Source organism: Drosophila pseudoobscura, chromosome 2, assembly GCF_009870125.1.
Source record: "Drosophila pseudoobscura strain MV-25-SWS-2005 chromosome 2, UCI_Dpse_MV25, whole genome shotgun sequence".
Classification (NCBI taxonomy): Eukaryota; Metazoa; Arthropoda; class Insecta; order Diptera; family Drosophilidae; genus Drosophila; species Drosophila pseudoobscura.
The window spans coordinates 5,657,873-5,675,798 of NC_046679.1; the positions used below are offsets into that span (position 1 = coordinate 5,657,873).

At 47.8% G+C, this 17,926-nt stretch overlaps 1 protein-coding gene across 23 annotated transcripts in view; it reads right to left on the reverse strand.

Moving 5' to 3' along the window:
* Window positions 1-17,926, reverse strand: part of LOC6896920 (collagen alpha chain CG42342) — a 62,157-nt gene that overhangs the window by 7,811 nt on the left and 36,420 nt on the right. For 12 of the 23 annotated variants that reach the window (XM_033379038.1, XM_033378974.1, XM_033378994.1 and 9 more), the window contains exons 3-9: window positions 13,723-13,802; window positions 13,538-13,645; window positions 13,346-13,414; window positions 12,455-12,508; window positions 12,107-12,277; window positions 11,609-11,714; window positions 8,000-8,097 (exon numbers count right to left, since the gene is read on the reverse strand). In XM_033379038.1, coding sequence (XP_033234929.1) covers window positions 8,000-8,097; window positions 11,609-11,714; window positions 12,107-12,277; window positions 12,455-12,508; window positions 13,346-13,414; window positions 13,538-13,645; window positions 13,723-13,802 — 686 coding nt within the window. The remainder of the gene's footprint in view (window positions 1-7,999; window positions 8,098-11,608; window positions 11,715-12,106; window positions 12,278-12,454; window positions 12,509-13,345; window positions 13,415-13,537; window positions 13,646-13,722; window positions 13,803-17,926) is intronic. The other 11 variants (XM_033379042.1, XM_033378985.1, XM_033378980.1 and 8 more) reach the window with 3 other exon arrangements.

Here is a 17,926-nt window from a genome sequence, read left to right on the forward strand (position 1 = left end):
TGTTCGCTCCCGCTGTTCGAGAGCCTGTCTGTGGGGGAAGATTGGTGTAATATCCTTGCAAAATGCCCAGGCATGTGCAACAATTACATTTTCTTGTTGCCGGTCTGTTGTCACAGGAAGTAGCGTACTTACAGTTATTAAAACCGAGCAAGAAAAGCATCACGAGCAGTAGCTGTAACAATGAGCACAAAAACCACACAACACCAGCGAAAAGTGAAGAGAGGAGAAGACGAAGACGAAGATGAAGATGAAGTACAACAATGTAACCGCTTAACGCACACTTATACGGACAGGATGTGGCGTGGCATATGCACAAGTTGTTGGTTCCACCCAAATGGCAAAAGACAAAGGGATGAGACACAGCAGGGACAAGTTGAACAAGGAGCTAAAGGAGCAGAAGGAGCCCGAGCCAAAGCTAACCACAAATGCACTTCCCACTTCCCGATTTCCCAACTTTTTCTCTCTGCGCATTTTCTTCAGGACTATATGCCCGAGAGCTCATCTGCATATGTCTGTGTGTGTGCGTGCGTGTGTGTGTGTGTGTGTGCGGGAGCACAGGTGTGTGTTGCGGAGTAAAAGGAACCCAGGAGATGCGTCAGTTGGCGCTTTGTTTCCAACTTTTGTTGCACATTGTTTCTTATGCGGAATGGGAGGGAATTCCCCTCGGCTTCAGCTTCAGCTGCGTCTGCGGCTTCCGCCCTGATGGCCATTTGTAGAGCAATTAAAGCGATTTGAATTAAAGCCGAGTGCTTAACATTTGCCTTTTGCGATAATTACGGGACACATTGGGGGCTTACACGGCCCAACATTCGCCCACCCACCCCCTCAAAAGAAAGAAAAGGCCATTCGTAGAGGTTTAAAGGCTTTTAAAGGCAGCAGCCCGGAGCCCCGAACCAGCAGCAGATACGATAAATAACATAAATAAAAGATACAGTTACAGATACAGATGCGGACGGACGGACGGACGGAGGGACGGACGGCTGGGGCCAAGTGAATTGGGTGAATGTTTTGTGAGACTCCTTGCAAGGACGATTGTTGGCGCAGCTGCCTAACTACGATGAAAAAAATAAGAAACAAACTCATTCTGCTCCTGCTGCTGCTGTTGCCTTTTCGGCAGCCCAAAATCCCAATCAGTATGTGTGTGTGTGTGTGTGGGTGTGCATGGGTGTTGTGTATGTGTTTGTGTCTGTAAGGAAATCCATTAGAATGTATCAATATTTGTGCGAGCGAGCGCCTCGGGCTGAATTTAATTTTCAAAGTATCCCCCAGCCCGGAGCACCGTCCCCTCCCCCCACTCCTCCACTCACTGCTACAAAGGCATTAAATGTGTGTGTGTTTGTGTGTGTGTGATGGGGGAAGGGGACTTTCTCTTCAATTATGCGTAAATATTGAAAATATTTGCACAAACGCCTTTCAATTTAACGCACAAATGATGCAGCAAATGAATTTTCCATTCCACACGCCACACGCCACACAATCGGAGGCAACACACGTTTCGCAGCATACTTTCAGGCGCAACCTTTTTTGTATTTCGTATTTTGTTTCTTTTTTCTTTTTTTCCAATTTAGTTGCCACCAATCCCGGGTGTAATTGTAAATTAATTGCCAGAATGTCTGTCCGTCCATTGGATTGGATTGGATTGCTCCTCAGCATGCGACCGGCGTAGTTTCCATTTAAAGCACCGGCTCCGGCTCCGTCGAAAAAGAGCGTAAAACAGACAAATGGCCGCACGTAAACGCGTTAAATTGAAAATCATTTTGATCTCGACGCGACCTTTGGCGGCTGTATGTCGCCGAGTGCGAGAGAGATAAAGCATGCGACCGGCAAGGGCAGCGCTGCACGACTTCAAGTACAGCATGTGCCGCCCGCCGGTACCGTGATGGGCTCCATCCGTTCCCAGTCCGTCTGTCTGTCTGTCCGTTCCGCCACCATCTTGCGTGTGCGCATATTTTCCACAATTTTTCATTTTCCCTGGCAGTTTCCTCTTTTGAAATTTCATATTTTTCTCAGGCCATAACAGCACGGGCACCAACGAGGAGAAAGAATAAAAAAAAAACCAGAGCTCTCCCCCGCCTGAGGTGAAAGTTTTGCAGCCCGTTTCCGGCTCACACACACACTTGGCTTGCCCCACACCCAGGGAGCCGAAAATCCCGCCACTTCATGGCATGTAATGCGTTTCGCGTTTGCCACAAAAGTTTACAAAACATTCGAGGAGGATGGCAAGGAAATGGCAGGGAAATGGAAGGGAAGGCAAGTTCTTTGCAAGTACGCGAGCGCATTAAATTCGTAATATGTTCCGCCGCCTTCCCCATTGATACCAAAGGACCATGGGAGAGCCAGAGAGCATTGGCTAAAACGGAAAACTATAAACAATATGAATAAGTGTCCCACCTCGCACTGAGAATAGCAGCTTGAAATAAACAAAAAGTATTAGTGGCCTCACTCTGAAACTTTCTCAATCAGCATCTCTGCTCGAAGAGTGCAACTTTCTGTGGACTTTCACCCAGCTCGCATCCACTGTGCCACAGCGCAGCAAGCAAGCCACAACAAAAGAAACAAGTCGGGTTCTGTTGTAAAAATTTCACGTGATTTCCCGCGCCCCCGCCCAAAAACATTGTTGCTGCGGTTTCGCCAAGCTCCTCCTGCTCTGCCACTGATGTTGCCGTGATATTGTAATATGTATGAAATTCGGAAGTATTTAGGGAAATCGTTGTTAAAGATTTCGTCGTTTTGCCGCCACCCACAACAACAATGGTGTGGCACATCAATGCCAAGATGGCAGCAGTTGGCATTTGTGTGGCTGGCTGTTGGTGGCAAAGCTGGAGCGTTCGTTGCGTATAATTTTGCTACTTTTGCATGCAGCCCCCCCCAGGATCCATCCGGCTCTCTCTCTCTCTCTGTGTAACCTCAAACCCACGTCAATGTAGCACGCGTGCCTATAAATTTCTATGGGGTTGACTAGGCGGGGAGCAACTGTGTGGTGGGGAGTTTTCTTCTTCTCTTTTTTTTTTTGGTGGGGTCATGGGTTGCGTTAGTGCGTGTGGGGGCGCCTGGATTTCTTTATTCAATCGTTTTTGTGACTCCCACAGCGCTCTCATCATCGGCGGCCATAAAATAAAAGTTACGCACACCCTTGGGGCCCAGGACATTACACGGCCACGCACCCCCGCGGACTCGCACACAAAAACACACCCACAGGGACCCACATACACACACGTATGTAGTACCCACGTATGTCCTGTGGCATGTAGGAGTTACGTTCTGCTTGACCGGCTTTTTGCCCGGGGTCCAGGGCATTCCAATCTGGCATTCAATATAAGATATATGGACATTGACCGCAAATAATTGCCCCAGCGCCAAGGAAAATTGGAAAATTGCGCACAAAAGAGCTGAAGAGACGAGCCAGAGCTGGCCAAATTTGCATGCTGCGCACTTTTCAATGAACAATGACGTAACACACACACGCACACACGGACACACTGGAGTACAGGAGGCCATACACACAGATACAAGGCACATTGTTGGCCATTTCGTGGATTGTAAAGCCTTGCCGGCTGGCTGGGGCTTATCAAATCAGGGAAAATATCAAACAAAAGAAGGCAACTCGGCTCCACTCAAGCTGAAGCAATGAAAATCCGAGCATTGAGTAGAAGAGGGCTGAAGGGTGAGAGGGCGAGAGGGTGGAAGTGTTAAGCTTATTGCGTCGTTTAGGCAACACCCAAGGAAAACGAATTGGCCAAGTGTGCAACGAACAGAACAGGCAGAGATGAACCCTTTGAGTGGCAGACACACAAACACTCACAACCGAGCAGAAGAAGGGTCTGGGGGCTGGGTCTGAGTCTGCCACATCTTCGTTGTCATTTGGATTTCCATGTAAGCAACTTTAAGTCTTTGATTTGCGCCAAGGAGTATGTATCCGACTGCGGTGGAGACTGCGGAGACTTGTGTGGAGTTCTTGGGATCGCATTACCATCCAACATCCAACACCCACCGCCCCATCCCTCATCCCCCACTCGGGGGGAGGGGGACCATGTGACGTGTAACGAATTGACAAGTTTTCCCCTTCGTGTATCTTTCTTACGCTTTTTGCGACTTTCGCAATTTTTATGACTCTATTTACTCTGACAGAGCAGGCGGCAGGCAGGAAGCTGGCAAACTTCTCGTTGATAAGAAATGCGAGTCGACGGGATGTGCAGGGAAATTTATGCTGATGTGAAGGACCCCCGAAAGACAACAAACTTGACATGGGCCCGAGAACCGACAACCGAGCAACCGAGCAACGATTGTAAAATATATTAACATAAATTTGACATAAACGCTTCACAAACAGTTTTTTTCGAGCCGAGATTGTTATGGTTACCTCCTCATGAGCCCTTTCCTTTCTGTGAGATATTGTTTCAACTTTATTAAACCAAAATATTGGCCTAGAATGCGGCTAAAGCGCCACAGCAAAAGCGACCTCTCTGTCAGTGCGCATAATAAATACAAATAAATTGTGTATCCCTCTGTATTTGCCCCTGCCCCGCTGCCACACTCGACACACACCCAGTTTGAAATTAATTTAAATTTTTAATATGATGCTGGATTGTAAATTTCATTTGTGCCCCGCAGTTATGCCAGTCCAAAAATCATCATCTCCATACTCTGCAATGCGGCGGGGGAGTCCTGATTTTTCGTATAATTTGCCAACTGCCATATGGCCTGGCATCATCACAGATGATTTAGTTTGTCTTTGTCACTGGGATTAGCACTTGCCTTGCCCCAGAGCTGATCGGCTGCGACACAGAGGACCCTATGGCTAGGGAGCGAGAGAGTCGTTTCTGCCTCCAGCTCCCATTCACTCACTCACTCACTCACTCACTCACTCACGCCTCACTAGACACATCAAATTCATTTCATATGCTAGCCCGTCATCATGCCACGGCCTCGGCCTCGGCCTGGGCCTGCCCCTCGTCTGGGCATGTGGCAATCTATATGAGCATTTTATTCTGACGAGGCGACGAAAATAACATGTCAAATTTATAATACCAACAATTGCGTTATGCTCTTTTTTTATGACGCCGACGGGCTATAACCCCAAAAAAAAAACAACCAGGAAGGCAAAAATATGGAAATGGCTTTGGCCAGAAGCATCTGGTATTTGGCGTTGGCCGGGAGGGAGGGGCGTGGCACAGCCGAGAAGCGGATAAATTGCTCGTGTGTTTGAAAATAGCACGGCGCGCCGGCAATTGAGGCTTTTTTTACGACTTGCCGAACTAATTACAAGAACTTTTACCAAATGCATTCCCGAATTGGCCAAATGGGAATTGTGACGCACAAGGCTTATGCCTATTCGGATTATTTGCCACCGATTTGCATCCACCTCCACATTCCCAGGCCTTTCGGGAAAAATCGAAGCCTCATTGGAAAATCAACTTGCTGCCTGGAGGGCGTCACGTTTCAGCGGAAGATGACGGCAATTGTTGCAAATAATTTTTTATGCTGTACACTGCCTGTGGCGCATGGGTGCGAATATAGATATTTTTTGTTTCTTCAGTTTTGTTTGTTTGCCGAAGAAAGCCCCAAAGGCTAAGCCAAGCAGCAGCATTGGCAGTGGCAGCCTGCCCGACTGCCGTTTCTTATGACTTTCATTTGTTTTGACATCACGTTGCTGCAGCGCCACAGCTGATGTTGCTGGTGGTGGCGGTAGGGCGGGGATGGCAGCATAACGGCCATACATTGGAGTCACGCAGAGCGGCAGAGACTAAGAGCGGCCTCAGGGGGCAATTGAAAAGTTTGCAAAGAGGTTACCAATCGATTTTATAGCTTCCTCTCCGTTGGCTTGCAGTTTCCTAAAAACAAGCTTAAATTTCGACTTGAAATAATAGAGCTGTCATAAGGAAACTAATTTAATATAACTTTTTAATTACCAAAAAAAAGATATCGTGCTTGAACATGTTCCTGTATCCCTTGTCATAGGAAGGAATCAGGAATCGTAGTGGTATAATTTTTATAAAAAATAAATAAATTTTAATTAATATTATTATAATAAAAATTATTTAGTTTCAATTTGTATTATTAAAATCAGAAAAAATTCAGTCATTCATTATTTGAATTGTAAAAGTATGGAACTATTATTTTGAATTATCATTAATAATAAATTTAAAAAATATTGTATTATGAAATGAAATTTTTTTGAATTACTTTTAAATTATTACAAATTATTTTCAAAAAAATTGGCAATCAAAAATTATCCTGCTCCAGGCTACCTCTTGAAAAAAGCAACTGTATTTTTTTTAATTTTTTTAAGCCATCATTTGTTTTTATTGTGATCTTTGGAAGCAGTCGATAGAAAATTGTATCGCATGCGATAACGAGCAGTGCAAAATCTCTCTCACAGGCACTTTTCACGTGCAGAAATCGTAGAGCTGCCCTCGTTCGGATTGAAAGAAAATCCACGGCAGAGTCATAAAAGCTGCGTTGCACGTTGCCGGTTGCCGATGCTGCCTGCCGCCGTTTGTTGTTTGTTGTTTTGGCTGCCGGGCGTATTGGCATTCGGTATGCCATCGCCTGTTTCTTATGGCATTACGCGTTATTACAGAAACAACTCGAGTAGTAGCCCCAACCCCAACTGACTTTGACTTTGCCTTGTGCCTCTCCCATTGCTTTGGTTGTTGTGCGCTGCACAATAATCAGAATGTTTTTTCCCCTCCTTGAGGTCCATGAATGTTGGCAAAATGCGCAAATGTTTGCGCCTTTGGTTGAGGAAGCAACATAATATACAATATACGCACACAAACACAGACACATATCCCATATCAATAGCAATACACAGCACCCCTAGATCAAGTTGAATCGTAAGGGAGATCCCATCCCCCATACACACACAATCCCCTGCTTTGCTGGCGGCGCTTATGCATTTTTCATAACGTACACAAACACGTGCTGGCTTCGCTACATATTCATATATGCCCCCACCCCTCCCCAGAGCACGGCAAAGCAGAGCAGAGAAAAGAAAAATGAAATGAAAATTCCACCAATGGCTCCTCCCCCGCCCCTAACCATATCGTGCATCCATCAACACGTCAGAAGGCGGCAACAGCTGCCGACACTTCAAGTGCCAATAAAAATGTTAAGTATCTTTGCACTGTTGACATTCCAGAACGAAAGCCGCCCTGGCCCCCCATCGTAGATACAAAACGACTAGATAAATGCTGCAGATACTCGAAGAGTATCTGTGGGCAGTGTTCCTGGGAGGCGGCGCCCATAAATTAGGCGCCAGATTAGAACGCGAAAACATTTTTGACAATTTCTATGGGCTTCGACATAGTTTCACTCGGGCGTCCTCCGTCCCGGGGGACTGTCGGGCAAAGTATCTGTCAGATACTTGTACGCACTCTTATCAACATCCTTACATCATCAGGGCTCGGCTTGGCGAACTTTGATTGTAGTCAACGACGCACGACGCACGACGAACATCTTCTTGTTGTTTTTGGCTCCGCCGCATTAAAGTTGTGCTCCTCCACAGTATCTAAACATATTCGGGCACATACAGATACACGTGTGGTACGTATGTACGTACATAGTTCTCATTACGGGCTATGTAATGAGCACGTTCCTGGCTGGAGTCGTGTAAACATGCTTATTATATAGACAACATTCAACATGCAGGTGAGAGCCAGCGGAGCGGCCATGCGGAAGGATACGAAAGGATACGATAGGATGGGGATGGGGCCGGGGCTGTGCTGTCAGTGCCACGTTCATATTTACACCTCCACGCCCCTCGGGTATGCGGAGCTTTGACGCACTTATATTTACAGATTAGCATAACATTAAAGCACGCACACTCCCACGCACATTTTTACAAAAGTAATTTACATGATAATACACTTCTTGTTTCGCTGTTTCACTGCTGTTTTTCAACTCAATTTACAGCCTCCCGCTTCGGTCGGGTTTCCAATTAAAAATCGAGTGGAAATCAAGTTTTTCTTTTTCGTTTTCGTTTTTGTTGATTACTCACCCGCTTGCCACGCTTGCCGCGCGGTCCTTTCTCGCCGGGGGGTCCGGCTGGTCCGATGGGTCCCGCCTCGCCGCGCTCGCCGGGCTCCCCTGGTGGACCTGTGCGGTGCGGGAAAATGTTAATTTTAGCCAGGAATTTCTAGTGACAGATTTACCCAAAATTCGTGTAAACAAAATACAGATACAGAGAGAGAGATTCAGGTTCAGATACGCAGATACAGATACAGATACGCCCGCAAGTGTTACGCAAACAGGGCGGGGAGGAGGCAGGGAGGGGGCTGGATCGCTACCTTTTGTAATTATAGAGCAACAAGAGCTCCATAAACCGCCTGCCCGATACCCCCCGAGTGTGTCCACAATCATTTGTTGTTGGTTTTGGTCAGCAATTTGTTCAACTGGTTTGATGACAGGACGGACCAATCCTCTTCACGGGATGGATGGGATGCTCTGGCTTAGTTCAAAATGCAAATTGTTTATTTGCCAAAGAATGAAATAAAGTGGAAAACACAGTGGTTGCCAATCATTGTATCTCGTAGTTCAAGGCCTTTGTGGTCGCATCTTCTTCGACTAGTTCCTATGCTAATGACGCGACTTGACCTACTTATACCTCCAGCAGAACGCAACTCAGCAGCTGAATCGAAAGGCAAACAGATGCAGAATAACAATTTAATATGCAAAAGTTGCACTTTCCCTGCTTTCCCCGGCAGCCAGAAGCGAACAGCCAACAGCCGGCAGCTGCCAAAGCAGCTGGAATTTATTTATGCCATCGAGGAGATCTGCCCAATGAACTGGAGCTGAAATTGAATCTGTGTTCCGTTCCTGCTGATGCTCCTTGCCATTCAAATCCAATTTGTGTTCATCTGTTTCCAATCTCTTGGTCTTCGGCTTGGTCTTGGTCTTGGTCTGGGTCCTCGAACGACAGCCACTTTGGCACCCATCGAAAGCCCCTCCGTTTGTTCACTCAATTTGCGCGTTCTGTTGTTCAACTCTGGGCGATACCTCAAAGTGGCCCATAAATCCATCAGCATTCAATTGACTTTGCCCCACTGTGGCTGGGCAACCTGTTTAGTTAAAATAATGAGAAATAGCGTTCCTTTTTTGCCAGGCCTGGCCATGATGGGCTCTCGGCTCTCTGCCTGTTTACCATGGCCATTAAATGAGACCATTTACACAGAGCCAACAATGGGGGAGGCACAAGAGGAGTCATATCATAGATAAATCCAATTGTGCGGCTTGTCAAAATGTGCCCCTTGTGTGTGTGCGAAAAGATATAGAAAATTTATTAAGTTCGTAAAATTGGGGTTTTAGGGGCCAGGTCGAGGACTGGGACGTCCTTTGGTCGAAGCATAAATTTGCCAGCCAGCCTCTGGACGGACGTGCCTGTGGATCCTGTAGATGTCGTTTCCCATTTGTTTATAAAGTATGTGTCTGTATCCCCCCCACACCCGCCCCCACACCACCCCTTGTGCTACTCCATTGTCTGGGCCAGAGTTTTCCCATTTATGGTTGCATAATTCACCGTTAAGCATTTTAGGCGACAATTGCAAACAAAATACAAATGGAAATAAAAATAAAAACTATTTCCACAATGCCAGACAGAAAAGACCTCGAAGAAGAGCGGTCTGCGGACTGCAGAGTGGACTCGGACTCGGAGTCGGAGTCGGACTCGGAGTGGCAGGATTGTGGATTTATAGTGTCCAGGATATTGGATTGCCGGTCCTGTTTCGCTTGTTGCCTTGTTTGCAGATGGCAACGCAAGAGATAAGTTTTAATTTCAGTCCAGAGAGTCCAGTCTAGTGAGAGCCCAAAAGACGAAATGCAATCAACCAAAAACCCAAATGAAATGAAATTCAAATAAATCATGAAATAAATTGAATTTTTTGCCATTACACAGCTGAGACTTCCGAGATTTTGTGTGGGCCCAGAGAGACTCCAAATGACACATTCAATTGCTGTGAGAGGGTCTGTGGGCCAGAGAAAAGCTTAACTAATTACGAGAACGATAAGATAAGCCGTCGAGACCAGACGCAGGGCATCCCAAAATACAAATGACACTCAATTTATTCAAATCAAGACCAAACGCTGTCCCCTGGGCTCCAGTTGGTCGCTGATTTTCGGTGCGGCACAAATAAATTGCAATTTCATGTCCATCAAGGCGGACATGGACCCACAGAAGCCGAGGCGCACTGGGGGCGGGCGGATGCAACTGTCGACGGCTATCGCTGCGGGAGATCTCTGGTAGCAGTGGCAGTCGAGGAAGAAATCTAGAAACAATGGCCATTGCAACTGCAACTGCAACTGCAACTGATGCCAGCCCACTGATAAGGCCAGAGCGGAGGATGCGGGTTGTACAAGCCGCGGACAAGCGCTTAATTGATGGCACGCTCAAATGCATTAGGGGCACTCACTGGTAGTCCAAATCGCAAGATCGGAGGCATAAATTGGTTATTGAATCAGAATCTCTGTTTGCCAGTTTAATTGAAATTCCTTTCGAGCCCTCCTCCATCCATCCATCGACAATCCATCAACTTGGCAAAGGAGTTTTCAATGTCGCACACGACATTTATAGGCCATCAATCTATCCACTCATCATTGGGCTTAGTCCATGACATGCACCGATTGCTTATTTATTATACCCCTCCTGAGTGCCCCTAGTAAAACCAATAGTACAAGCCATTCCAATCCATTCCATGTAAGTATTGTTGTACTCCAGCTCCAGCTCTCGATGGCAGTCCAGTCCCATGCTAATGAGCCGCTAAAAGCAACATAAATGACATAAAGTTGCATTTTTACGACTGCCAAGAAGTGTTTCGAGTTCTCGGGGTATACAAATTTTTATGGAAATCGTAGTTGGGGGTTTAGGGGGGGCGGGCAGATTTAGGAGGCTCCACTTTTCGGGAACGGCGTGTTTTTGGTGGCTATTTTCGTTTATTAAATTCGAATAAAGTGCAGAAATGTGTTTGGGGCCAGGCAGCTCATAAAAACAGGCCAAACAAAACAAATGGAAATTCTATTGTTGTTGGCAGTGGGCGGGTTGGAGTAGGCTGTCGAGCTGCCAACAATTTGGTGCGCATTTAATTGACGTCGAACTATGCATGCGGCATGCGGCATGCGGCATGGCGCAGCATCCAAGCGCAAAGGTCGTAAATGTTATCGCAAAATTCCCCAAAAATTTCCCCAAATATGGACGGAGGCTTCGAAATCAAATATTTAAAAAATGTATTTGGCCTGGCAGCGGAAATGCAAGCGCAGGCTGGCATTTTGATTTCCATTTTAACGAGCCGCTGGCCCAAAAATAAGAGGCCAAAAATCAAAGGCCAGGCCAGGGGACGCAATGTTCCGTTCGTCAATGACTCAATTAGATGTGGGTGTGGGTGTGAGTGTGAGTGTGGGGGGCGGGGGAGAGAGCATTCCCAGATTTCGGTTGATGGCCTATAAATTAGGCGACCCGCAGCCGCGTGGCAGCACTTGAAAACCTCAACGAACGATCGATTCCCAGGCCAGCGACTGCATCTGCATCCGTATCTGTATCTGTATCTGAGAGTGCTTAAGTGGCTGTTGGATGAAATGAACAAACAAACAGATATACCCGTACAGCTGCCACACTTACCAGGTGGTCCGGCCGGTCCCGGCGGACCCTCGATGATGCCCGTAGGGAACTCGTCACCCTTGATGGTTGTGGTTAGTCCCCGATCGCCGCGATCGCCTTTGTCACCCTGTAAACGAGACAGAGACGGAGACAGAGAGAGACGCATGCGGATGCGAGTGAGTCATTGTGGAAAATTAAGTGGAAAATGCAGGAAAATGTCGAAAAAAGGAAAGGTGCGGCAGGGATGTGGCAACAAAAGCGGGCGCTTAATACATAAATAAACGATAAATAATGTGGAAAACCGACCCGAAAAGAACAAAAGCAGGCACACACACACACACACACACGAAAGGACTACGACTACGAATCACTTGGCAGTCAGTCACTTAAAACGTCACAATGTTTATCCAACAGATACAGATAATGCATTAATCCCGGTGACATCTTCTTCGGTTCGTTCGTTATGTGTCTGGGTGTGTGTGTCCTTTGTTTTGGGTTTTTCGGTGAATCACTACTCACCTTCGTGCCAGGTGCACCGGACACGCCAGGCGGTCCGGCGGGGCCCGGCTGTCCGGGCTCGCCCTGAACGCCCTGCGCTCCAGTTTCGCCCGGTGGTCCTCGCTCGCCCGGCACCCCCGGCTGTCCCGCCTCGCCCGCTGGTCCCGGCGGACCCGGCTCCCCAGGCTCGCCCTGGCCGCAAACAGAGAGAAAGAGAGATGTTTATTAGCTTAGGATCGCCCATGGTGCTGCCAGCAAAGGATTAACTGGAGGCAGTAGAGGTTAGTAAGAGAAATGGGCGCGTGCAGGACATGCTGGACGGTGTAAGGATTCCTGGGCGTGGCATTTGGGTGGGGGCCAGCAACTTACCTTCAGCTGTATGACTGTGGAAGCGGACACATTGACGCCGGCTTCTTGCAAGTCCTTACAGCGCACCAACCACAAAACACCAACCGAAACAGACAGGATTTTAATCAACCAAAAATGGAGTTAAAAAACGTTAAAAAATCGGTTAATCAAAGTAATATTCAAAATAAAGAATGGTTAATAAATCAACAGAATACCAGAACAGAAGAAGCTGCTGCAAAAAGCAAGATAAAGCAAATGAAAAGCAAATAAACCGCAAACTAAGGACCAAGGCCCAAGGACCAAGGACCACAGACCCCACCAAATGGAGTGTCAAACTCAAAAGTCTACAATACAGTACGAGAAAAGCAGTAGAGAACGGCCAGCGGCCATGAGAAAATTCCATTAAAAATTACCGAGGAATCTACGAAATGAAAAGGCATCCAAAAAGTGTCCAAAGGAATGGAAAGAACGCAAGGGGGAAGGGAAGGAGTCGGGGATGTTGCAACAAATTTATGGTGCAGTTTAAACAAAGGAACAGCAGACAGGCGACAGGAGACAACAGACTGGGGAGACAACTTAAAAGCATTACGGATACAAACAACAATGAAGCGGGCACGGAGAGTACTCGTAAAATACAACTACAACAAGACCGACTACGACATGGGAAGGACAATTGCAGACGGCCAGCAAACAGGACCACACGAAGAGTGGCAGGGAGAGAGAGCAAGGACAAGGCAAGGACAACAAGTTGCAAATAATTTGTTGCATTTGCGCTGCCATCTCCTGGCCATCTGCATTTGCCCTTTGAGCAATGGCCATGACCACGACGACATCTACGCAAGGACTACAGTGACTAAGACTAGGACTAAGAGTGAGAGGGGGGCTGGAGGGGGGGGGGGTCGGGCTCTATACCTTTACAGCAACTATTTCCGCATAGCCCAACGTGCCGCCATGCAGCGTTGTCACCGATCTCTTCAGACCCTAGGAATGCAAAAGCAATTTAGATCCAGTTAGACGCTATTCAATTTTGTAGCCGAGAGCCGAGAATTGCAGCAGCCGTTCGTTCGCTTTGGATGGTAGGTTGTGGCACGGACACGAACTTACCTTCACCGTCTGGAAGACATCCATGCCCGGGTGGCCGGTGTCGCCCTTCTGGCCCTTGTCGCCGGGCTTGCCAGCCGCTCCCTTCTCGCCGCTGATGCCATTGAGACCCTGTGCGGATCGTGAAGAGAACTCTTTTTCGCTTAGCATATGGAACGGGTTTTGTTGCCACTTGGCTTGCCACTTACCGCGTCGCCCTTGTCGCCGGTGTCGCCCTTCTTGCCGCGCTTCCCTCGCTTGCCCGGTGGCCCCGGCGGTCCTGGAGGACCTGCAATGGTAAGGGAAAAGTTTTTTGCGCTGAGTAAATCGTGAAAAAGTAATCTTAAGGTCGCCTCATTAGTTGCCCATTGAACTTGCCGCCCCTGACCCACAGGATGCTGGACCCAGTGACAAAGCCATTTCCGTCCGACTCCTGAGATGGCCGAAATGCTCCCATTTTCTGGCCATCTTCTTGGTCGTTGTTTTTTGCGCAGTTGGCGCAAATTCATTTAGCTGAAAAATGACTTTTCGCAGCATTTTGTCACGCTGCAGGGACGGAGGGGGGGGGGGAGGGGCGCAGGGGGCAGACAGAGAACCGGATGCTGGGCGCAAAATATTTACAACCACTTTGGCTCCTATTATTTCGGGCGCTGCGAAGAAAACTTTATCCACACCCGGAGGATGCAGCAGGACAACAGGACAAAGCTGCAGTCGATGCTTTTCAATTATTTCGCATGCAATTTTCCGTGGCATAGAAACTCCAAGGACTCCAAGGACTACACGCGGAGTGAGTGCCTTGTAATTTTCTACGGCTTCTGCTGCCTGTCTGGCCGTGGCAATTATTTTTATTGGAGCCGACGACTTGCAACAGCAGCGGCGGCAGGCTGCATCTCCTAGACAGGAAATTAACACCTAAAATTCCAAGAGGAAGAGGGAATCTATGAAGACCCTTTGTAGCAGCAGAAGGTGTGAAAATATTTAATTAAATTAACAGACAACAGCAGCAACAGCAGCAACAAAAGATCAGGCCGGCAGCAACATCGGAATACACCAGGAAGTGCCCCCTCCAACCCATAGCCAGGGGGGAGGGGCCTAGTACATAATAATTGTTGTAATTAAGTAATTTTCGTTCTTTTTTCTTCTTTTGGCCAAGAGGCACAGCCCAGGCACCCAGGAAGCTGCCCTTAATGCAGGAAACTCCGGCAAACAATTTAAATTCATTTCGCGCTAAAATGGCGCCACAAACTACCGAAAGCACGCGCACACCCCACCCACCCCACCTCCTTGTGCCCTTTGTTTCGGCGGAGTCTTGGGTGGGTGGGCGTGGCCGTGTGCCACGGAATGTGTAGGTGCGAAGCGAGGCAGCCAGCATGACTCCAGGAAAGGGCCGCGGGCCGCGTTCCCCTAATCTACGGGATGCTTATTTAATTAAAAAAAAAAGATTTCCCAGTTCCCGAGGAGGAGGGGCAGCACGCATTGGAAATGAATCGGAGAACAAAAGAAATTCCCCTACAAATATTTCCAATCCCAAAAATTCTTTCAAAAACTTGAGAAAAACAGACAAATATTTCGTGGAAATTCACATTTAATTGTTAAATTTTCCAGGTATTTTCATTCACATACTCCTGGGACACCGAATAAGCCTCCTCCTCCTGAATTCTCCTTAATCCCAAGCCTGGCCCCACTGTACAGAGTCGTGGCAAATTATGCGCTTGCAGCACTTGCCAAGTAATAAAAGCCAACCAATTAAGCGTGGCTAAGACCCAGGCTGGAACTGGAACAGGAGCAGGCTCTGAGGACCAAGGACTGTGCCGCCTCTTGGGCGTCAAGTGTCGTAAGCCAAAGCCAAACGGAAGGCGTTGACGCAGGAAAAAGGAAAGCAAAAAACGCAAAAAGAAAAGAAAAGATGAGAAGTTCCAGAAGGAAATGGGTTCAAAGGGTGTTCACGGGGGGGGGGTGTGGGGTGTGGGTTGAGGCAAGCCTTTGTCTGCGAGCGGAAAAAGTTAAAATTGCTCTTAATCTAATAGCAACATAATAATCATAATCATAATATCGTTTGCCTTCACATGCGCTCCCTCTCTCTCCCTCTCTATCCCTCTCTGTTTTTCTCTGTCTTTCCTTTCAGCGCTGCCATTAACGCCGCATTTTCCCGTATTATTTTCGCGTTGATGGCGCCATTTTGGCTTACAGTTTGGCTGCCTGCTAATGGCATTTATTTGTTGTTGCTTCCACCCACCGTTCCCCCTCCTGCCCGAGTCCCTGCCCCAGCCCCTGCCCCCAGCTTAATGCGCTAAGAAATCTTATTGTGCACACACTCCCACGTACTCTTATAGGCTGTCAGATAAACTAAGTGCCCGCCCGTCCCGCTTCCAACTGATGAGAGATGAAGTTGTTAAGTCAAAACTTGCTCTGCTCTGCTCCTTCCAGCTTTGTCGCCTTCAATGCGGCTTCTTAGTGATGATGAAACCCTATATATCGATGGCCAATGCTGCTCCTTTTCTGGGCACAAAAATGCGAATGTGCGCGTTATAAATAGTCGTACAACAGCTTAACAGCAATCAACACACACACAAGGCAGGAGAGGCAGACAGCAAAGGACTGCCCCTGATCGGGGAATTGAAGTTTTTACCCCGTGGAAGCATCAACAAACTTTGCCGCCACACTTGGGGCCAGTGCTGTTCATTCTCCCAGAGAATTATCTAATTTGTTGAAGTTCCACACACCAGAGACCACACACCGGAGACCAGAGACCATCAAAGACATGGCACCAGGGGGTATTCCACTCTTTCAGGCTGAATCCCCATTGATTGGATGTATAGAACCACCTTCTGCCGATGATCTCCGGGTTAACGGGGACAAGTTGAAGTCGCAGACTTTTCGAGTTTAAAGCCACTCAATGCATTTTTCATTAGCTCAAGAGCAAAAAAAAAAAAAACTACAAGCCTGCGTGAGGCATTGCTTGTTGCAGCTGCTGCTGCTCTGCCATCCTGGCTGTCATCCTGTCAAGGACGTCTGTGCGCAGCGCTCGGGGAAAATGAACTGCCATCCAGGAGTGAAACTTGAAATGCAAACATTGATGGCAAACTTTTAACTTTTGCCGTGACGTGTGTCGTCCTTGTGCTCGGTGCTGCATGCCCCAGCCCCAGCCCCCCTCCCCGGCACACTTCCGGTACGTGCGTCAGCAGCAGTTGCAGCTCCAGTGGCAGCCAAATACAAAATGGTAAGCATACTTATAAGCATTTGCTCTTGTTCCTGCTTGTTGGCGGACATAACTGCAAAACTTTTACGTCCTGCAGTTGCCTTCCGGAATCACGCGTTCGCTCCCGACCCGCCCCCCTTGCACCGGAGTCCTACGATTCGTCTGATTCGTCCGATTCTCCCGAAAGTAAATGAAATTATGCTGCCGTGGGGCGAGTAGATGGGGAAAATATGTAAGCTGCTTGGATGCCAAAAGGCGCACTGCCGAATGTTGCCCCTGCTGTTGCTTTGTTGCTTTGTTGGTTGTAAATCTTCAATAAATGCTTTACGAGAGGGAACAATAAGACATGGCAACACTGGCGCTACATTACACTCAGACAATGCCGCAGAGGAGTCCCTCCAGCTCCTCGGGCTCTCTGTCCTTGTCTGTGCTGAAAGGCGATACTTTCCATACAATATCATTCTTGTCTCTCAACTCCTTGTCTGGGTCCTGCTTCTGGTACTTTGCTAACGGTGTCTCATGTTGCCCTGGTTCCTTCGGAGAGGGCACACTGTAATTGTATAGCGATCCGGTTACTTCCTGGAAACACCCTTTGGGCCAAAAACCTGCTCGTTCGGTGTCTCTGTGATTTATGCCCACTCATTAAATGTCCCCAAAATTCGACTTAGCAACAGGTCAAGGATTCACAAATTAAATTCCACCGCACCATCCGTAGGGAGCTGCAATCTATTGGCCAGCCATATGATATAATTCAATTGAAGTGGTTTCTCCTCGGTGGCTCCTATTATCCGACTAATTATTGCACTTGAGTGAACACAATTGCCTTCTAATTGAGTTGAGTCTCCATCACACATAAGCCCAAAACAGTACGAGCAAGTCTCGGGATATAATCAGCCGAGTGTCCTTCCGGTCTCTCTATGCATTATGACAAACTTTTATTGGCCCTTAGATTATATGCGGCTCTGTCTCCGGCGGGCAGGTCCTTTTAGTTTCATTCACAGGCGAAATACCAGAGGTAAATGCCTGACAACTGCAAATGTTTGGCCTGTCTGCCCGTGGGGGGCTGTGGGGGGCTGTGTGTGCTGCTGTGGCCGGTAGGCAAATGTCTGACAAATCTGTTGCATTATGGGAGCCATATGCTGCTGCTGCTGCTGCTTCCGATGTTGATGTTGATCCTGGGTCGCCTATCGATTTGTCGACATGTCAACGTGCAT